The following is a 15,550-nucleotide window of genomic DNA, read 5'->3' as shown; positions in this document are numbered from 1 at the left end:
TGCAAATGTATTTTTCTTGACGTTATAATGGATTAGTCTTGGCATGGCACGAAAGCCCGCCTAGCTGCCGTCAGCTTACTCTTGTTACACCCCGTGAGGCTGCACATGAGCCTCCTGCCACTTATTTTATTGAGCTATTAAGACAGGGTTCCAGAAAATTTAATTTTTTTTAATTACAATTTTATGTGGTCGCATTCGCATATTACTACTCTGTTAAATTCACGCATGAATTTTCCTGCATTTAACTTGTTTTAGCGCCCGCCAAATTGATTTTTTTGTCCCGCCAAAGTCTTATTTGATCGGTGAGTAATGTAGATGAAACGCTGCCCTTGTGACAGGGCGCATGTTTGACTGAAAGAAAGAGCGCGCACTTTTCACCGTCTCCAAAACGCATCCAAGTAATTCTTTACAATATTAGTTTTCTTAGTTAAATCGGATTTGCCTTGGTTTTCTTTGACTAATCGAAGCTGGTATCAACAAGGCACATGCAAGGGAATGCAGCTCGGGACTAACGTACTTTAAAAAGATTTTGAAAAGATTAACAGTCTTTTAAATAATGCATGAATGGGGGATTTTCATGAAAGGACTACATTTTTTAGAGTTCAAAGTTGTGATCTCGGTCTGTTTTCAGATTATGGGAGAGAGTGCTGCCAGCAAAGACGGGGCGGGTGCAACTGCCACTTCAGATCCTGATGGAGATGGAGACATCTCTACAATGGACCCTGAGCCAGAACTGGTCCATCGTGGATCACAGTGCAACATAAGATGTTTACATCGTTCATTAGGTAGTTAGCTTATATATCTAGCATTCAACATACATGCCATAAACAATCACAAATAAGGATTACGTCAAAAAATTTCATGATCTCCATGGTTACTATTTTGTCATTTCCACTTTTCAGACATTAAACATTAAAAATTAAGAACTTCATAATGTTAGAAAAATAAATTTTTACTGGGTTGCATTAGATAGTGCATGTGTTGTTACCAATGAATGTACAATTGGTGAACAATTATTAAGATGAATCTCTTTCATCTAAGGTGTTCAGGTAAAGCCTCAGATGGTGGATGTGGGGACTCAAACCGAAAGGTTTGAGCATCGCAGATCAACTCCACTGGCCAGTCCTGAACAAAGTGATGATGAATGGTCATTTTCTGATATTGTCAACCATTCTGGTGATATGTCATGGAGTCCAGGGGAGGAGATGTTGAGAGAGTCCTCTGAGGAGGAACCAGAAGAGCTGGAATCTCTCAGTGACCCAAAGTAAAAACCTTTTTATTAATGGAAACTGTTTCTGATGTCATAGTCAGAATTAATGAGTGTTTTCCTTTTCTTGTTTTCAGTGCTGTTGACAAGTTCATTGTTTGCCAGAGGCAGTTGCTGTCCTTGTTCACAGTTTGCCCTGCATGCTGTGGGGAAACCCAGGGACGCATAATGCACCCGGAAGGAACTTTCATAAAAGTCAAGCAGGTAATGTCTTAATTGTCAACTGTCTATGAGGAGCTGAATTATAGTCTGTGAATGTACAGTATGTATATTCATTATTTGTGTCTTAACTATACAGGTTTTTTACTGGCTCATCTTAAAGCTGCTTGAGTATTGAATCTTCTATCATCTTTCAGGCCTGCGGAACTTGTGGCTATGAGCGTTACTGGCAAAACCAAGAGAAGGTGCATCGAAACATGCCTGCCTGCAACCTTTTACTCAGCGGTGCCATCCACTTCTCAGGTTGCATGGCTACTCAGACAATCAGGATGCTGAAGCTGTTTGGACTGCAGTGCATAAGTCCCGGCACTTTTTTCCGCCATCAGCGCTATTACACTATCCCTACCATCGTGCAGGCCTGGAGGAATGAGCAGAGTGGGATCATCAGGGAGTTGAAGGAGACTGGGGGTGGATTGATCCTGTCTAGTGACTGCAGGGAGAATGGTCCAGCTCACGTCACTGATGTAGAACAGGTCAATGTGTTTTTGCATTAAGCTATAAATGTAACTGTTTTTGACGTTCTTAGATCAGATTCTCCAGGACACTGTGCCAAGTATGGTAGCTACTCCTTGATTGAGGATCGAATTAACAAAGTTTTGGATGTTCAGCTTGTCCAAGTAAGTTGATGTCACACAGAAATCTTGTGTCTGATTTAGTTACTGATATTACAGTTACTGTTCAGTAATAATCAGTTGGTTTTACAGAGCTCAGAAGTCCCAAGCAGCTCTTGGTGTGAGCTAGAGGGTCTAAAGCGGAGTATGCAGTTCCTGATGGACCAAGACATGCAAGTGTCTGCTCTGATAACAGACAGAAATCGGCAGGTAATGATGCTAGGAGAGATCTAAAGCTGAACAGCATTGACAGGCACAGTATCACTCAAAATCAATTCTATAAAATCAATTTGTGTTTTAGGTGGCCAAGTGGGTACGTGAGAAAATGTGTTCAGAAGGAACAAAGCATTTCTTTGACGTCTGGCATATTTGGAAAATTATGTATTGTGATGCTGGTAGTTCTATATAACAGACTTGTTTTTGTAGTTAAATTCACTTTCCTAATAATTAATTTGCTCTGCTCTGTTTGTCTGCTCTGGAACAGGTGTACAGAAAGCACTGGATGCTGCTGCAAAAGAGAGGGACTGTGAGGATCTGAAGCTGTGGAGGCCTGCCATTATCAACCATCTCTATTGGACCGCAGCTTCCACCCCTACAGGAGATCCAGATGAGATGCAGGCAAAATGGCAGAGTATGATAAATCATGTACAGGACATACATGAACACAGCTCTCCAGCATTTACCAGCTGCGCACATCCACCATTGGAAGAAGAGGCAAGAAACAAGGAGTGGCTGGAACCAGGTACAACATAATAGCCTATGTTAAAAGATGTCAAATGTTTTGAGGCTAAACTTTTTTCAGTGCTTGTAAATTTTAGTTTGGTTTTATCAATACGTAACCCCATGTGTACTAATAATTACTTGTGTTATGAAATGCGAGAGATTATATGACAGAATACGTTTTATTCAGGATCACCAGCAGCCACTAAACTGGAGAGTGTAGCTGCCAGGAAAGCACTGGTAAAGGATATTCGACAATTGTCACCTCAGCATCAGACATTCTCCCTGGAGGCCTACCATTCCCTTATTCTGCACTTTGCTCCCAAACACACTGGCTTTTCTTTTCTTGGGATGTACAGCAGGTAGTGTTATCACTTAAAAGTATCGATACTAATAAAATTAGTTTTTTTTTTTTTTTTTTTCAATTTCAGGAAATTATGACAGAATGAATAAGGCTAAAAACTAATGCAGTCTTGTATAGCAGACCAAAATGTTATAGATTGATAACAGCATTACATATTGTTTGCAAAAAAATAATTGCAAAGATGAGTCATTGTCTTATACCCATTTGAACTGAAAACATTAATGTCATATTTCTGTTGCATTTCACTGCATTGGGTTAGCTTTGGAGACCTAATGTTTTATCTACTTATCTCGTACAGACTTCTCTTGGCAGCCATACATTTCAATAGTAATGGCAACAGAGATGTAGCGCGTACTAGTGAGGGTGAGGTACGCTACGCTGTTCGCTACCCACGGTTTCGGAAAGGTGGCTGGGTAGTCCACCCCATCAAGGAGAAACCATCTTACGGTTAGTAGTTTCACTTAGTATTTCAATATCTTTTTTGTGTGAATCTATCTTTATGCGAGTCATCCATGTTACTAAATGTTTTCTAAACATTTCTCTCCTCAAGGATACGCAACAAATCTTATGGTCTCTCTGGTAGAGGAATACTGCAAGTCACCACAGGCCCTACAAGAAAGCAGTGCCGTCTTGTCCTCTGCTGCACCGCCCCCCCTCACCTCTTCCGTCCAGAAGGTTGCCAAGGATGAGGCAGTCAGCCTCCATCTCGCACGACACTCACGTTTTAACATGTAATAAAAGATCAATTTTACCAGTACAGTTTGTTTCACTATGTATTTATTAATCGTCTTCCAAGCGGGGCCACTGGAAACCTTTGTATGTTTGTCCCTCCTCTGCAAACTGCCTCCTTATTGCTGACACAACACATGAAGGTATGGCTTTCCTAATGTTCCTGCCTATTATTCCGTACACCCAGCGGACAACCTGCCTGTATGCTGTGTATCGGAACTGCCTGTGGTGTAGATTGGGACATAATTACATTTTGATCATACCATGTTTTCATAGTAAACAATTCCAATGGTAAATATTGCATGTCCTGTTGGCTGATATTCTACTGTACTACACAACACCAAAGTTGTTTTTATAGGAAGTATATGGAAACCACTGAGTTTAAAAACCTGCTTAACAGGATTTACTATTTTGGTGTAGAAAAGCTGTTTCTTTGAATTGCAGTGTGAAATAATTTTTGCTCAAAACCTACTCTGGTCTGCTGACTTGAAGAGGGCCATGCTCCTGTCTGAAGTTCATGTATGCTATCTGCAGCACAAAATGATTCAGACAGGATGCTTCAAACCCTGGATGGAGTGTGAGGCAGGTAATGTCTTCTGGGGGATCTAGGTTTTGGACAAGGGACCAATAGGCGTCGACCTCCCTACAGCACACACTCTCCACTGCTGATGGCATAGCCTCACATCTACCACACAAGCACTTGTTAAACAAATGTGCTAAGATAAACTCACTCTCCTTCCCTCCTTGTAGCTCTAATGGTTGGTGTAAGACCTTGTAAGAAACGACATGTAGACTACTTACTTCCTAAAACTTGGGTAAATATGCACTGTAAAAAGACACACCCCCTGTACAGTATAGGCTGTCAATTAGATGCATTTATCTGCATGCCTTACAACCAGTATCCCTTCACATGACAATAAAAGATCCTTGTTACAATGACTGTATTTACATGAACAGCATATTCCCGTCCTAGCCGGAAGACTAACCGCTTTCATACACGTACTCCACAGTACATGTGAGCTCATTTACATAATGTCCGTCGGAAATACTAAGGTGAGTAGTATAACAGCCGACTAAGTTCGGAATTCCAGCTGTCCGGTTATGTTGTTTAGATATACGGCCCAAACGCTTGACATCTGCAGAAGCAGAACATGCGGACACCTAGGTCTAAAAGCAGTTACTGATTAAAAATCAGTTAGCAATTTCTACAAAATTTCACATTAAACTGTGTTGAATAGAAATGCACAGAATTTCTATCCCTATCCAGATTAGCTGACCGTCACATATGTAAGCTATAGCCTACATCCTACAACATTCATTTAAAATCTGGGATCTAAATTAATTATTTTAAGACACATGTTGCTGGCATAAATGGTGACAATCTACATGGATGCTTGAAAAACAACAAAGTCGACAGCAATATTGCTAAATATGATTTATTAAAAATACTGCAATGTGTTAAACATGGAGACGTTAGCCACAATTGGCTTTAGCCTGTGGTCACTCACCAAGACACCTGCCCAATTCTCAACCGATTCTCCTCACACCACAACTCTATCTCTCTCCTCTGTCCATTTACCCTTCCCCTTAACTCTGCCTGACCCCTCTCTCGCCTAGGCGGCTCGTAATTATACGGCAATGGCCCATCGTAAGAGTTGACATTTATCCCTACTGCAACCTCTTCACTGTCTGACTCCATTACGAAGAGACGATGTTTACCGGCCGTTGCGTCACTTCCGATCAGAGCGTTTTCACAACGGAAGTAATTTTACTCACAATTTCTTTTAAAAAACTGTTTTAATGCACATTTATGATTAATTTCTTCACGCAAGTCGAATTCCTACACTATTTATCTACACGTTCATTCACAGGGATCTTCAACTTGAAAGATAGGCTTTAAGTAGATGAGTAAACTGCTTTCAATAAATTCAATAGAAACATGTATTGATATGACAATTAAATACAACAGATTTAAATCATTAAAGCCACGATTTTAATATTAATACATGGGAATTCATATACAATCACACTTTACGTTAGATTATTTACGTTTTTTTAGCTGCTAACACACTGCAATAAATACGTCAAAGTTGTACATGCGAATGAAAACGTAAGTAAATACGTGTGGTAGAACCACATTTAACGTAAAAATGCACACGTATTCTCATGAGATCACGTTGCATATGCTGAAGAGGCACACATACAGTACTGTATATAAAATATAAAAAAGGTAAGTTATCGCAAGGCACTGGAGTCATGGTGGGGTTCCTATTGGAAGCTGATTTCTTACAAAACACTCACAAAACAATTTACTACATAGGCAAAACCTCTATAAAATGTATTGCATTTATTAATATTGCATTTTCGTACTACTACTATTGCTAATAACATTTATATGAAAGGGTCACAATTCAATGTAATTGTGTAAAACTGTTCATTAGTAGTTACTTCATAGTTATTTTGGATATTTTCGATAGTAAATTAATTATCTACTAACTAGTAGATAATAAATAGTAGTTCTCTTACGAGAGCTCTCTCGTACTGCGTCTTAGCTAAGACGCTACGGGAAAAGTCTCTTTTCACGAAATACTGAAGCAAAAAATTATCCTTAATTTTGTATTTTTGTAAAGCGCATTTGCAGCAGTACACAGCCATAGGCGAGACGGCTCGTTCGCTCATTGGCTTGTTCTGCGGCAACTGCACAGCCTATCGAGCGCGGGCTGATGCAACATCAGACCAATAAGGGCGCTTCGCGCCCTTCTTGCCACTTCCCGCCGAAACGGGTGTGGCCCAACCTATAAAAGGAGCTCGAAAAGGCTGACTCACCTGATTTTTCATCTCTTCAGCGAAGCTCACGCATCGCTGGATCACGGAGGAAGCAAGCGCCGTCTGAGAAAGCACATCAGCAGGACGAGCCATTCTGAAGCTGCTGGCATCGCCGCCTTCCACTGTCGTTCCTGCTGCGCTATCCGGCGCCTATATCCTTTCAATCCTGTTATATCCAAGCTGTTCTTTATGTGTGTGTGTGTGTTCGCCCTGCGACACACACTCGTAAAAGAGTTCGCGTCTTTTTTAAGATGCCTTCCTGCGGCTCGTCAGAGCCCCACTCAGCGAGGGAGACCGATACGTCATCTGTGTCTCCTGCCTGGGTGAAGATCATGCAGCGCTCGCTCGCTGACGGCAGATGCCCCCACTGCGAGCTGTTGCCATGGTGACTCTGAGGACTCGCCTGGCCTTTTTCTCTGAGCCTGCATTCTCCGCTGCGCTGAGGCGCCGTAAAAGCATTGCTTCCAGCGGATTCCGGAACCGTTTTCAACTCAACCGAGCTCGCCGGTTCGCCCTGCTTCACCGGCCCCCCCTGCATCGCTTCCTGGTGGGCAGCGCCCGCTGTTTGCCGGCGCGTCGTCCGAGGAAGTCGATCTCAGGGCCGCGTCGGGGGAAGAGGACACGCGCTCTCTGCTAGCTTCGGGCAGTGAGGGCTGGGCGAGCTCCGAGGATCTCGCGCCTTCTGCTCAGAAGCCCAGCAGACGAGCTGACATCGAGAAGGAGCCGGGGCGAATGCTCGTGTTGGCCGCGATGAGTCTCGGCCGCGAGTGGTTTGCACCAGCGCCCCCCCTCTCGTTCCCGGCTGGATGGTATTTCCCTTTCGGATGAGCGTACTTCTCAAAGCCCGCCTCTTTTCTTCCTGAGCTTCACGAAGAGGTGGCGAAGGCTTGGAATGCTCCATATTCGGCACGAACTCGTTCGTCTGTCTCACTAGCATTCTCCACACTGATGATGCTAAAAACAGGAACTACCACTCACTTCCGCCGGTGGAACAGGCGATAGCGACGCACCTTTGTCCGCCCTCTGCTGGACGGCGGCAAAAGCGGTGTTGCCATCTAAAGCCTGCTGTGTGACGCTGCGTCGGCACCACTAACGATGGCTGCTTCATCGAAGCGCAGGTGTACGAGTTCCGCTGTGGCCGAGCTCTTACCCAAGCACGCCGCTGTTTCAGTTCCAGGAATTCTGACTGTCTCAGCGTTTTCTGCAATGCGCAAGCCTGCACAGTTGCCCGCTTGCCTGCACACAAAAGCCGTTATCACAACAGCTTCAGCAACGCAGCTCGAGACCCCCGTTCTCGCTCTACTGGCCGTCGCCCCGCGCCGCGGGGACCGGGGCAGAGGATTACGGTGAGGCCGGGAGCTCATCCTACGGTGAGGCCGGGAGCCATCCTAGGAAAGCCATCTACGCATGCTGCATGACGCTGCGTCGGCACTACACGATGGCTGCTTCATCGAAGCGCCGGTGTACGAGTTCCGCTGTGGCCGGGCTCTCACCTAAGCGCGCCGCTGTTTCAGTTTCCAGAGATTGTGACTGTTTCAGCGTTTTTTGCAGTGCGCAAGCCTGTACGGTTGCCCGCTTGCCTGCACACAAAAACCGTTATCACAACAGCTTCAGCAACGCAGCTCGAGACCCCCGTTCTCGCTCTACTGGCCGCCGAAACACTGTCAAAAGATGCTGGGTCTCATGGCCTCAGCATCTCCGGTTCTGCGGCTGGGCCTGCTCCGCATGCGCCCCCTGCAGTTCTGGCTGAAGGCTCAGGTGCCGCGCAGAGCGTGGGCGTCTGGCCGGCTGCATTTCAAGGTCGATCAGAGCTGTGTTGCGGCTCTAGCACCTTGGACAGCGAACGGCTGGTACCGATCAGGTGTAAGCCTGGGGACTTCCCCGAGTGTGAAAGTGGTGTCGACGGACGCCTCCACTTCGGGATGGGGAGCGTTGCTCGAAAGCAGACCGTCCTTTGGCCTATGGTCAGAACGGGAAAAGCTCCATCATATCAACTGCCTGGAAATGCTGGCAGTGGAGAACGCGCTGACGCGCTTTTGTCCCCATATCAAGGATCACCACGTCGTAGTCCATTCGGACAACATGTCCGTGGTGTCCTACATAAATCGCCAGGGCGGTCTCGGGTCCCGAAACCTGGACCTCTTTGCGTCCCACGAAAACGCTCACTGCCCCACGTTCTTTCCAAGAACGAAAGCGCGCTGTCACGGAGATGGCCGTGCTGCCCGCTTTATGCGTTCCCTCCCGTCTCCCTCCTTCCGCAGGTGATAGAACGGGTGAGAGAAACGAGATGTTCAATACTGCTTGTAGCACCTCTTTGGAAGAACCAACCATGGTTCCCAGATCTGATGCAGTTAGCAGATGTCGCCCCTTGGCCGGTACCGTTGAGGAGAGACCTCCTCTCGCAGGCCAGGGGCTCGATTTGGCACCCTCAACCGGAGTTGTGGTCCCTCTATGTATGGGCACTCAACGGTTACCCGCTGATCTCGCAGTGGGAGTGCTAAATACCATCACTCAGGCTAGAGCTCCGTCGACACAACGTCTGTATGCCTCGAAGTGGTCGGTGTTCTCCAGCTGGTGCACAGCTCGAGGTTATTCACCCCTTAGTTGTGAGGTGACGGAGGTCCTCTCCTTCCTTCAGGAGCTGTTGGATAAGGGCAGAGCCCCATCCACGCTCAAAGTTTATGTGGCTGCCATCGCGGCGTTTTCTGAAACGGCGTCCGGTCAGTCAATAGGAAGGAATTATTTAGTCATCCGGTTCCTCAGAGGAGCTAGGAGGCTGAATCCTCCCAGACCTCCGTCAGTCCCTATGTGGGACCTCGCGGCGGTTTTGGAGGCCTTGAAGGGTCCCCCTTTCAAGCCTATCCAATCGATTAGCCTTCAGCATCTGTCGTTCAAGACAGTATTCTTGTTGGCTCTCGCTTCTGTGAAGCGTGTGGGTGATTTGCACGCGCTCTCGGTGAGCCAGTCGTGCTTGGAGTTTGGGCCCAATGACTCAAGAGTCATACTCAAACCTAGGCACGGTTATGTGCCGAAATCCCTCAACACACCGTTTCGGGCTCAGGTTATTGCCCTGTCTGCCCTGCCGGTGTCAGGGGAGGATGGAGACTCGAGTCTTCTTTGCCCTGTCAGGGTTTTAAGAGCTTATGTGTCTCGCTCTGCTGCCTTTCGGCAGACGGAGCAGCTATTTGTCTCGTTCGGTGGGTGTTTCGAGACAGACGCTATCCAGATGGATAGTTGACGCCATAGCGTTAGCTTACGCTTCCAGGGGCCTTCAGTGCCCGTTGGGCGTCAGAGCACACTCCACAAGAGGCGTCGCCTCGTCGTGGGCGTGGTCTACTGGGATCTCCTTGCAGGATATATGTATGGCGGCAGGTTGGGCCTCGCCGTCTACATTTATCAGGTTCTATAACCTGGAGGTTCCCGCCTTGCAAGCAAGGCTGCTGTCGGTATAGGCGAATCAGGGCCCTGAGGGGAATTCTGAGTACACGAGCGCTATGCGCTGCCGACTGTTATATGGGCAGTATTGCGTGAGACCCGCATTGCCACATTGGTCAGGCCTTGCCTCGGCTGTGTGATGTCATATTGCCGCATCTACGGATGCTGCTAGATATGGGACGGAGGGCTTTTTCCCTTTTCTGTCCTGGACTCTCTGTGAGTCCCTCAGGTGACTGTGCACTGTAAATCTTGGGCGTTGCTTCAGGTTTATTGGTGTGTGATCCCTGCGCGCACGGCGTTTTACATTGGGTTCCCGTAGCGTCTTAGCTAAGACGCAGTACGAGAGAGCTCTCGTAAGAGAACGTACTCGGTTACTAAACGTAACCTCGGTTCTCTCTAGAAGAGCGAACGAGTACTGCGTTCTCTGCCGTGCGCACGATTCACTCTGGTTTGCTTCGGCGATGAAATAAATCAGGTGAGTCAGCCTTTTCGAGCTCCTTTTATAGGTTGGGCCACACCCGTTTCGGCGGGAAGTGGCAAGAAGGGCGCGAAGCGCCCTTATTGGTCTGATGTTGCATCAGCCCGCGCTCGATAGGCTGTGCAGTTGCCGCAGAACAAGCCAATGAGCGAACGAGCCGTCTCGCCTATGGCTGTGTACTGCTGCAAATGCGCTTTGCAAAAATACAAAATTAAGGATAATTTTTTGCTTCTGTATTTCGTGAAAAGAGACTTTTCCCGTAGCGTCTTAGCTAAGACGCAGTACTCGTTCGCTCTTCTAGAGAGAACCGAGGTTATGTTTAGTAACCGAGTACGTTCTTCAGGAGGTATCACAAAATATATTAGTTACTGATTAGCTAACTGTTACTTAACATAATCATAAAATTATATTACATACTGATTAATTAACACATCGTCCTTAGTAGTTAACAGTAGTGAGTTAAATGTTAATGAATAATCACCTGTTAGTTCTTCAATAATTCCTTATTAGTTATGTAGTAAGTAAGAAACAGTATTCTAAAGTGTTACCAATTGACTTACACATTTCAGGTTGTTCTCCATTATGTGCACTAGAATTCAAAAGTACAGCACGCACATCCAAAAACTTTAAAACTGGGTGCTGGGCAGACAAGTAGTTGCAAAGGTAAACAATGAGTCCGCACACCAGAAAATGCTCCTTAGAAATTTAATGGTTGCTCACTACATGTAACGTTTCGGGCACAAGCCCTTCATCAGACATGAAAACAAGTGGGGAGACACACCTCCATATATACAGCCATGCATGATCACATGATCACATACATCCATGATTAATCACATGACCAATCAAGTAAATTGCAATTACAACAGGAAAACATATATATATATATAAACCGACATTTGTAATACAAAAAATATATTAAGTGGCTAAGAAAAGGCCTGCAGTGCTTGAAGCATAGCCTAGAAAGTTTTTTTTTTTTTTTTTAATGTTCAATGTTTAATGTTCTCCATTATGTGCCATGTGGGCTTCATAACCTCAAACATCATGTAGTACGGAATGTTCTGCACAAAGTTGAGCATCCGTTGTCTTGATGCAAAGGCAGCAGCAATCCTACAATATACTAGAGCTACTTAAAAGATGTTCACGTGAAGATACACAGTCCATGGTCAAAATACATATTTAGTCTCACCATTTAGCAGAGTGCAGTGAATATTGCTTAGCTGCTTTATTACTAATCCACACATTACAGAACAGCCTCTCCACATGCTTGCAGTAGAACATGTGCCTGAAGAGCATCTGGTATCTTGTCAAGGCTTTTCTGTACAACAGAACACTGTGTTAAAGGAGTAGTTCATTTCTGATTGTTTAGTGCTTAACGACATTTGAATGGCATTTGAAAATGTGTGACATTACCAATAACACAGTGTGTAACGTTCAACATTTCCAATAACATAGTGTGTAACATGCGACATTTTCAATTATACAGTGTGTAACGCACAACATTTCCAATGACGCAGCGTGTAATGTGCGACATTTCCAATAATGTTATGTGTACGCAATTTTTATCGGGGAACCTCCTGGAAACGCGATTGGGCTAGTTTTGAGAAGCAAGTGGGCAGGATTTGTTTTGGAAACCTGGCAATCCTGATCTGAACGCACGTGCTGGAGATGTACTTCTAATCACAGGAGCGCCTTTACTGACGAGATGCACATGAAAATCGCATTCGATTTTTTGCACAGCCCTAGTAATGTGAGGCATTTTCAATAATGTAATGTGCGACAATTCCAATAACGTAGTGTGTAATGTGTGTCATTTCAAATAACGTAATTTGTGACAATTCCAAAAAAGTAGTGTAATGTGCTTCATTTCCAAAAACGCAATGTGTAATGTGCGTCATTTTCAATATTGTAGTATTTAATGTGCAACATTTCCGATCGCACAGTGTGTAATGAGCAACATTTCAAAATGCATTGATTCCTATTTAAATTATATCTCTTTCTGAAAATTCATCAAACAACACAAAAAAATAATAGCATCCTAAGTGCATGAAATAGTGCAACCACTTTGCAAACAATACAACCATTTAGATGGGTGACAGTAGCCATTTTCACACACAAAACGTTAAATTGCTGGATGACATTTTCATTTGCCTGTTTAAAAAAAAAACTGCTTTGCTTTATGAATCATCCATCTTATATATTTATTTATAGTAATTAACTAGCAGACTTTGTGACTTGCCATAATTGCAATTTCAGCTTTATTTCAAAGCACATAAAACATCCGGAGTGGACAGAGAAATTGCTTTTTGTTGGAATCTTGTCACATCACATCTGATTAGAGCATGCTGTAAGTGCAGGATAACTGGTGTATCGGCCAGCACAACAAAGACAAAAGATACTGAGTAAAATGACCTGTCTTTAAGCAAAAGATAAAACTGAACAATAATTTGTTTTTCATTTGGATATCTACTGCGAAAGCAATTGCCTAACACCTTTACGCCCGACTATTACAAAGAATACACAAACATACTCTACATATTACGAAGTGTGACTGTTGAAGTAATTGAAGAAGACAATTGACAGATGCACATTTGACCTTTAAATTATCTTTGAAGGGTGTGTGCTGGCAGTGCTCATTCTTAGGGCCAGCTCCAGCAGGGCCTCCAGCCGTGGAGGAATGATGTCATAAACCTGCTTCTTCAGTTCTTCCTCCGTCAGATCCCTAAAATGGATGCAAAAGTCTCCTGTATCCACTAAGAAGTAATGTTTGATTGACCTCTTCCACAAAATGTAAGAAATTAGGTGATATTCAGTTCACAGCTGCTGAAAATATCAAATAATCTTTAAGATTATTTACTTTGGGCTTTGGAAACAGATGACACTGTGATGCAGCTACACCAGAATATGTGTGGTTTATGCATTTTGATCAATGTTTATGCAAATAATTGCCTAAATTAAAGAAATAGTTCACCAAAAAAATGAAAATTGTCTTTTTTTCTTCATCAGAACAGATTTGGAGAAATTTACATTTATTTATTTGGCAGATGCTTTCTTACAAAGTGACTTGCAATTTCAGCATTTCATTCTCTGCATTGAATGAATGCTGTCAGAATAAGATTATAGGGATACTCCACCCCAAAATGAATATGTTGTCATCACAGACCCCCATGTCATTCCAAACCCGTAAAAGCTTTGTCTATCTTCGGAACACAATAGAACATATTTTGGAAGAAAACCTGGAGGCTTGTGACCGTCTCATATACTGCCAATTAACTTAAACGGTCAAGGTCCAGAAAAGTATGAAAAGCATTGTCAAAATAGTCCATCTGCCATCAGTGGTTCGCACCACAAGGATGAGTTTTTTTCTTTCAAATCACAGCGTAAATACTTGTAGAAAACGTATCCTTGTGACACAGAAGAGCATAAGCTGTGCGTACAGCTCATATTCTCCACAATGGGGTTACGCTGATGTGGAGAGACAGAGAGGAGACGAATTGTTGAATAAAGTTGTTATTTTAGTTTTATTTGCATACATAAAGTATTCTTGTAGCTACATAATGTTATGGTTGAATCACTGATGGCAGATGGACTATTCTGACAATGCTTTTCATACTTTTCTGGACCTTGTCAGTGTAATTTACTTCACAAGCCTCCAGGTTTTCTTCCAAAATATCTTAAATTGTGTTCCGAAAACGAACAAAGCTTTTACAGGTTTGGAATTACATGAGGGTAAGTGAAAAATTTTCATTTTGGGGTGGAGTATCTCTTTAAGGGATTTTTACTTTAATTACCTGATTCTGGCCAAAATACAAGTTCATAATCCATACGCTTACCTACAGTGAAAAAGTCCATTCTCTGTTATCCTCTTAGATTAAAATCCACCGACACATTTATTTAGATATTTAGTTTAGATTTTAAATTAGTGCTATGTAATAGACTTTATTTAGACATTTTTATTAACTGTTTTGGATCATTTTTTAACTGTGCACAATCTGTGTGTGTTTCAGACGAGATGACTGGAGAAATCAATATTATGAATAAAAAACTTTTATCCAGTAATAAGGTTGAAGTTAGAAACATGTTAGAATCTCAATTTAACATATCTTTACTGTGATTTTATTTATTACAAACATGTGAAAATACTTGGTGAACCTTTAAATCTGTTCATCATAAGGCAAGCATGTCCCTTCAGAAGATTTAAATTAACTCAATCAATTCATTGGACTACGTTTTAACATGTCTTTACGATCCTTTTAAATTGTCAAAGTTTGGTTACATGGACTTTATATATTTTGAACATAAATGAAAGTCTTGTATTTGGAATGATATGAGGATGAGAAAATTATGTCAGAAGTTCAAATAAATAAACACCTATGGTCTGCTGCAGTACCAACAATAAATCATGATCCTAACCTTTATCTCCAGATGGAAATCTCAGTTGGCCAGACTTTTCTGAATCATTAAAGTATTTGTGTCTGAAACATTGTGAGAAATGACTTCGCCACACCATTGGCTCAGATTATTTACCTCAGGCGTGAAACAAGCTCCTTTTCCTCCATCAGGAAATCAAGCAGAACCTTACTGGCATAGTAATATGTTTTTTCGATCTGCTCAACATACGCTCTCTCCTTAAGCATGCAGAGAACCTCTTTGGCATCTGGACAGGTTACATCACGGCCGCACTCTCGAACAACATTCAGATACTTGCCTGAAATGAGAAAGAAGTTAAGACTGGTTATGAAAATAAAGAATTTAGACACTCTTTCCAGCTGGAATTATAATCATTAGAAATGTTAGAAATTTTAACATTTTGACCATTGACAGCTGCCTTCTACTTATGCCTAAAATGCTGTCTAATTACTGTACATTCGGGAACTGAGCTTATGTTTCACAAATGAAAA

At 43.3% G+C, this 15,550-nt stretch overlaps 1 protein-coding gene and 1 long non-coding RNA gene across 2 annotated transcripts; both read left to right on the top strand.

Annotated features, from left to right (window-relative positions):
- Nucleotides 1-596: 596 nt before the first annotated feature.
- On the top strand, nucleotides 597-1,980 carry LOC132121855 (uncharacterized). Its single transcript, XM_059531602.1, has 4 exons — nucleotides 597-785; nucleotides 1,042-1,264; nucleotides 1,345-1,471; nucleotides 1,624-1,980. Exons 1-4 carry the CDS (start codon nucleotides 635-637, stop codon nucleotides 1,978-1,980), a joined length of 858 nt encoding a protein of 285 aa, XP_059387585.1. The 5' UTR covers nucleotides 597-634.
- Nucleotides 1,981-2,025: 45 nt separating this feature from the next.
- On the top strand, nucleotides 2,026-2,462 carry LOC132122032 (uncharacterized). Its single transcript, XR_009426337.1, has 3 exons — nucleotides 2,026-2,103; nucleotides 2,191-2,307; nucleotides 2,399-2,462. It is a non-coding gene; the product is annotated as an uncharacterized LOC132122032 (long non-coding RNA).
- The last annotated feature ends 13,088 nt before the right edge of the window (nucleotides 2,463-15,550 follow it).

Source organism: Carassius carassius, chromosome 40 (genome assembly GCF_963082965.1).
Source record: "Carassius carassius chromosome 40, fCarCar2.1, whole genome shotgun sequence".
Taxonomy (NCBI): Eukaryota; Metazoa; Chordata; class Actinopteri; order Cypriniformes; family Cyprinidae; genus Carassius; species Carassius carassius.
The sequence above is the reverse complement of the archived record's forward strand: the minus strand, read 5'-3'. Positions and strand labels throughout refer to the sequence as shown.

Bases quoted from the DNA above. Each gene is read 5' to 3' on its own strand.
- LOC132121855 (XM_059531602.1), top strand. From the start codon at position 635: ATGGGAGAGAGTGCTGCCAGCAAAGACGGGGCGGGTGCAACTGCCACT. The intron at 1,265-1,344 runs GTAAAAACCTTT...TCTTGTTTTCAG, and splicing joins GAATCTCTCAGTGACCCAAA to TGCTGTTGACAAGTTCATTG. The intron at 1,472-1,623 runs GTAATGTCTTAA...ATCATCTTTCAG, and splicing joins CTTTCATAAAAGTCAAGCAG to GCCTGCGGAACTTGTGGCTA.